A 6,509-nucleotide genomic window follows, 5' to 3' on the forward strand; every position below is an offset into this window, starting at 1 on the left:
TCAGAGTTGGTTATGATTTGATGTTACTCAACAACAGTTACCATGCAGGGAAATCGTACCTCTCTTCTTTCCAGCTAAGATGGGAACAGAACAGGGTTGAGTAGAAGACAATGTGTGTACAAGTTAAAGAGCAATCTGTTATTAGGTGCTATTGAGGTGATTAGGAAAAGGTGAAAGAACAATGGCGCCATTCTTAACAATCTTCACTGTGCTCGAAACCATTGTCTAGTTAGATGAACTTCTGGGACACTTCCGTGGGCACTGGGACAAATTCATGGAAAGTTGGTGTAGAATCAACCCTAACATGATGCAAACACTCAAATACATTATGATTATATTGTAAGATCCCTGTATCTCTTGCACTAACCCCTGAAAATGCCACTTGTTAAGCAAGTACCTTGCAAACATCCAGTATCCAGAGGCCTTTAACTAACTCCACCATAACTCCACGAACATATAATTACCACAAAGTGTGAGGCCTTTACATAAGCCTCTCTAGAAACCTCTAACACCCAATAAGACATTCAAAGCGTCATCCAAAATGAGCAGCTCAGAAAACAGATTTGGGAAGCTCACACTTTCTCCTCTGTCGTCTGTATACTAACATGTAATAAAACTTCTATTTCTTCCACTCAGAATTAAACAACCAAAATGAGAAGCTCATAAGGAATTCTTCAACACACCCAGAATTATCTCCTACAATGCCCCAAGGCAGGTCCCTCAAAAGGATCCATAATAAGCCTGTGACTTGTTTCCCAATAATGCTCTTGTATCCCTTAAACAAGGAGCCCTGGAGGCACAGTAGTTAGAGTTCCACCAATATATGTCTGAAAAAGTTGTTTGAACCTATCAGGCACTGAACAGAGAGACATATGACAGCCAACTTCTGTGAAGACTTACAGCCTTGGGAACTCTATGGGGACAAGACAACTCTGTCTTGTACAGTCTTTTTTGTTGTTGTGTGCTATGAGTCGGAACTGACCCATAGTTGACCCTCCAGTGAGTTTTCAGAGGCAGTGAATTGCACAAGAGGACACTGTCCATCTTTCCTCCATGGAGCAACTGATAGATTCCAACTGTGTACCTTTGGTTTGGTAGTGTAATTCCTTACCACTAAACCACCAAGGAAATAGAAATGGCGAGACCTATATCCACCCCTATTTGTCCATTCTAGAAGGCCCACAAAATTCTCAGCTTGCATAAACATGCCCTCCTCCTGAGAGGATTGCATAACCGCAGGGATCAAAACGTTTCAGAATGTAAATCCACCTGGAAATTGTTATTGGTGCCCTCTTTCTGTTGTTGCCATGGAGTTGGTGCTAACTCATAGTTGGACCTCCACTGGATTTCTGAGGCTGTAACTTGCATGGGAAGAGATTGCCTTTCTTCCTCCCATGGAGTTGCTTGTGGATTTGAACCACCAGAGAGGTCTATCATTTGGGGCAATTGCCTGTAATAAAACCGAGACATCCTAGTGGCAAGAATTCCCCAGGGCAGGGGCTAGAGATTTTGGATCCCACTGCTGTTGAATTGACTCCAACTCATAGCAACCCTTCATTGGATTTCCACAGCTGTAAATCTTTAACAGGAGGAAACTGCCTCATCTTTCTCCTGTGGAGGGGCTGGTGAATTTGAACCACCGACCTCCTAGTTAGCAGCCCAGCACATCATGTACTAACTAAGGCTTCTAATTACCTTGTATACCAAACTCAAAGTCAAACCCATTGAGCTGATTTGATTCTGAATCACAGCCATCCTCCATTAAGTTTCTGAGGCTATAAATCTTGATGGGAAAAGAGAGCCTCATCTTTCACAAGGCAGTAAGTGGATTCAAACTGACAATCTTCCCATTAGCAGCCCTACACTTAACCTACTATACCACCAGGACTCTTTCTTTGCTCTTACAAGTTTCCATTATTTGGCTACTGGACATTTTTAAGTTGCATACATGGTTCCCATGGCCACAGAGGCAGGCCCCACTCTACCGACCTGGTCACAAGGGGGCAGACCTTTGGCGTTTCCCAATAAAGAGGTGGCTTCCCTTCCAGTTCTTAGTGCGTCCTCCTCTCAGCCCCGTGAAGCCCTAGCCCAGTGCAGACAAACAGAGTCTTGAGGTTGTTAGGGCAGAAAGAAAGACCATTTTAGATTCAAACATGAATAAAGAGACTCCTTTCCAATGAGCGGTGTGATGAGGCCTTGGAAAGGTGGTCTGAGGGGAAGAAGGGAGAATCCCATCTCGTAGTTCAGAAGAGGAGAGCTCTCTGTGTTCTTTTGGCTGGCCCATCCTCAGCAATTGTAGGCAGATCCTGGGAGAGATGACGAGGGTCAGCTTATGTGGGTGGATGGTGTTCTTTGTGACCCAATCATGCACATGCATGTAAACACACGTCCAACTCTGCTCACCCATCTGTTCCCTGTCTTACCTGGAGTGACAAGAGGTGGGCCTTCCCCTGCACGGTGACTAAGGAAATAAAAGTGATGAGACTGTAGCCACCCCATTTGCCCTTTCTCAGCTTGCCCAGACACGCCCTCTTAGCTATTTTTCCATCCAAGAGTTGTATAATCCCAGGAGCCAAAGTATTTCAGGATTTAAACCCGTCTGGGAGTTGTTATTATTATTAACTAGAAATAATAAACCCAGGATATCTTAGTGGCAAGAATTCCCCCGGGCAGGCCCTAGCTTTGTTCTCTTTCTGCAAGATTTCATGTAGCAGGGGACCTGGGAACCCATGGTACCTGGACTTCTGTCGGAATTTGCATTTGCATTTGCCGCCTGTAAGGGAGAGGTGAAAGGCTAGTGAAGGTCCCCCCAGCTCCCACACTAGCCTGGCCCCCTTTCTTCCCTGGTTCCTGTACTCACTCATGAGCACGATGATGCCGATGGCACAGAGAACGGCAGCACAGATTAGCCCGGCAACCCGGAGGCTGTGCCAATCTAGGAGAAAAACGAGATGTGAGGTGGGGTTGGACTCTTTAATACCAGTTGGCGTCCTCCCAGCCAGGCACCATTGTGGGCCCTGATCGTGTCATAGGTTAAGTCAACAGGGTGAACTGCCAAGCTATTCCAATGGAGACACCATGAATGCAAATGCGTGCCATAGACAGTGGGTTCTGATTTCTTGTGCAGGGCACTGGGGATAGAGTGCAGCATAACGCCAGCCCTTCTGACTCTCCTGTCCTGGTTGACTCACTCGTAAATAAGACATATTACATGGGGTCAAGCAGAGATAAGCACTCGGAGGAAAATATAAAAGGTCAGAGGTTAGGAAGTCAGGGGACAGCTATTTTAAAGAGAGTGATGTGAGAAGGCCTCTGTGAGGAAGCCATATTGAGCAGAGCCCCAAAGGAAAGAGGAAGGGAGTGGACACATGGAAAAAAGAATACAGGCAGAAGGGGCCTGTTGTCTGCTGTGTCTGAGGAAGTGAGGAAGGCCAGTGTAACCTGAACTGAAAGTGAAAAGGGGAGTGGAAGAGGGTGAGAAGGGAGATGCGCTGAGAGGCAAGGGGTGAGGGTCAGAGGCAGGTCCTGGGGCACCTGGAGGCCAGGGAAGATTTTGGTTACATAGACCATTTCTCTTAAGACATTTTCTCCAGTCAGCCCTTCTTCTAGCAACTGAGTTAAACCAGAGCTGTTTCCTGTGAACCATGCTGACTTCTTGTGCGCATCTGCCATGGAAGAGTAGAAGCTTCCCAAGAAGCAGGTGAGCGTCTCAGACGCTTACCAATCCAGTCCAATGTTCCAATCCTAGACCCTTCCTGTCCTCAACCTGATTCACTCATGTCAGCCCCTCATCCAATCTCATGTGGTCATGTGGGGCCTTTAGTACAGGATTGCATGTATGTGAAAGAGAAGGGGAGATGGGGAAGGGGTTTGGGGTGGGGAAGTGGAGGTGGGGTACTAGTATAAACTCTCACCGTAGTAGAAAGGACTGTTTTTATCTGCAAAGAAAAAAAGGGAGGGAAAAAAATGAGATGCAGGACAACAGTCAGAATGTTAGGGTCCAGGGGAGAGTTGGTGCTGGGGTGGGCTTACCTTCTGGGTCATTCGCATTCAGGATGGGGAGGCCTGGTGAGAAAAAGAGAAGTGAAGGCAGTTTTGATTCAGCAAAGGCCTTGGGCAGAGCCAGTGGCACTGTTGGGGCATCAGGTTCGAATCCTTGAGGGACAGTTGCCCACCTCAAAGGTGTAGGGGTTTGGCTCGGACTCTGCCCTAACCCTCATTAGCCCCCAGTTGCCACGCTCCACAGCACTTTGCCATCTGAAATAGGTTTGAATCCGAGTGATATTTGCCTATGGTCTGGCTCTGTATTTCCAGACAACCATACTAATCCATTCTTCTTGCAGAAATGGAGGGATCTTCTTGCCAAAATTACATATTATTTATGTCCCAGGACTCAATTTCCCCCAAACCATCCATTCTCACAGCCCATCTTTGCAGTTAGTCCACACCTTCTCACCACCCTCCGACCCACTCTGGCTCTTGAAAACAACTCACTATGCTAAACGTTAGTGCACTTAATGAAATAAATATTTACATAAGATCATTTTTAAATGCAGCTACATCTTAACTATTCTAAATGGCATATCAGTTTGCCTGCTGTTACCATGGATTAAAATATAAACAAAAAGACTGAAATTAAGTTCTGGTTAGAAGTGGTGGCAGCTTCCGAGGAGAGCACTTTTCATAAAGGGAGGTTAATAATTTTTAATTATATTTAAACAACACGAAGTGTTTGTTCTGGACCAGGTGCTGCTCTAAAGTCCTTTTCAAATATTAACTTGCTTAATCCTGGCAAAGATGAATTGCATTGGGAAAGTCTGCTGTCAGTAACCTCTCCAGAGTACCAAAGAGCAATGATGTCAGTCCAGAGACTAAGGTGTGTCTAATACAGGCCATATTCTTTGCAGTTACTTGCTATGCATCAGAAAGCTGGACAATAACTAGGGATGATAGAAAAAGAATTGATACCTTTGAGCTGTGGTGCTGGAGAAGAATATTGAACATACCATGGACTGCTAGGAGAACAAACAGGTTCGACCTGGAGAAGGTGAAACCAGGCTGCTCCTTGGAGGCAAGGATTCTGAGGATTTGTCTGACATGCTTTGGGCATGTTGCTAGGAGGGACAAGTCCCTGGAGAGGGACATCATGCTTGGATGGGTAGAGGGACAGTGCAACCAAGAGAGGAAAACTCTTGATGAGATGGATTGACTGAGTGACTGGGGTAATGGGGGTAGGTGTGTCAGAGACAATAAGGTTGGCTCAAGATAGAGCAGGGTTCAGAGCTGTTGTACATAGAGTCGTTATGAGTCGCAAACTACTGAATGGCACATAATAACAACAACAATCCTGGCAATGGCTCTATGAGTAGATGTTGTGAATTCTCCTCATATTTACAAATGGGGAAACTGAGACACAAAAGGTAACTGGCTCGAGGTGCTCCATAACCACAAAGCTTCCGACTACCTTGCAGAATAAAGTGCTCTCAGCCCATTCGCACTGAGTCAGACCACCTCACAGCTGACTCTCCACTGGCTTTCCAAGAGTGGAAACTGCACAAGAGCTTACTCATCTTCCTCCCTGGAGCCACTGGTGGATTTAAACCACCGGAAAGGCACAGCCTTTGTTAGCAGGGCACCCACTATGGCCTACGCCACCAGAGCACCCTAAAGTGTTCACCAGAAACAGCTCCTTGCCATCGAGTCTGAACCGACTGACCCTCCAACAGGTTTGCAGAGGCTATAAATTGCACGGGAGGAGATTGTCCATCTTTCTCCTGCAGAGCAGCTGGTGGATTTAACCCAGCTGCCTAAATAGAACCAGCTGCTTAAAGAATCAGTAGCCCTAGACTGAGCTTATCTCTTGACATCATCAGGGGATTTACAAGGGGAAGGAAGGCACTTTCTAGCCCTGTAAATCACTACTCTAAAAAGGTCTTCCCATGTCTCTTGAAATCAATACTGCAGCATTGTCCTGGTATTCACCACCTCAGTGGGGTCGCAGAAAGGCAACAGCCAGAGACACACGGATGGACTGACACAGTGGTCCAGTGGTGGAGACTGTGAGGCCAGCACAGGACAAAGTGGGATTTCATTCTGTTGTGCAGGAGGTTGTTGTGAGTCAGGGATGACTTGATGGCACCTTCCAACAATATCAGAGACACACCTGGGCTTGGCTTAGCTAAGGGGTCAGATTCTAGGGATGGACACTCACCTGCCAGGAGGACCAGCAAGTTCAGGGTCACCTCTCGCATGTCGGTGCGTTGGGCTGGGGGCCTTAGGAGAGAGAAGGTCCAGCTTTAGTGGGGCTGCCAGGGTGCCAGGCCTGTGTCCCTGATTCTCATTGTCCTTTGCCAGCTACTCACCCAGACACACAGCTAACCCAAGCCCTTGGGACTCCTCGCTGGGCTGAGAGATAAGAAGAGGCTGAAAAAGTGAAGTGGGGGCTGGGTGAGACTCAGGCCGACTGAGGGAGCAGAAATAACACGTCACTGGACGCAGACTTGAGGCTT

The 6,509-nt window shown here is 46.9% G+C and overlaps 1 protein-coding gene across 1 annotated transcript; it reads right to left on the bottom strand.

Moving 5' to 3' along the window:
• Nucleotides 1-2,286: 2,286 nt before the first annotated feature.
• On the bottom strand, nt 2,287-6,257 carry FXYD3 (FXYD domain containing ion transport regulator 3). Its single transcript, XM_006899684.1, has 7 exons — nt 6,212-6,257; nt 4,033-4,065; nt 3,915-3,938; nt 2,861-2,935; nt 2,737-2,773; nt 2,424-2,461; nt 2,287-2,306 (listed from the first exon to the last, which is right to left on the bottom strand). The coding sequence occupies exons 1-7, from the start codon at nt 6,249-6,251 to the stop codon at nt 2,287-2,289; spliced, it is 267 nt and encodes an 88-aa protein (XP_006899746.1). The 5' UTR covers nt 6,252-6,257.
• Nucleotides 6,258-6,509: the final 252 nt, after the last annotated feature.

This window comes from Elephantulus edwardii, unplaced genomic scaffold (genome assembly GCF_000299155.1).
Source record: "Elephantulus edwardii isolate Elephantulus edwardi_28Jun2011 unplaced genomic scaffold, EleEdw1.0 scaffold00266, whole genome shotgun sequence".
NCBI lineage: Eukaryota > Metazoa > Chordata > Mammalia > Macroscelidea > Macroscelididae > Elephantulus > Elephantulus edwardii.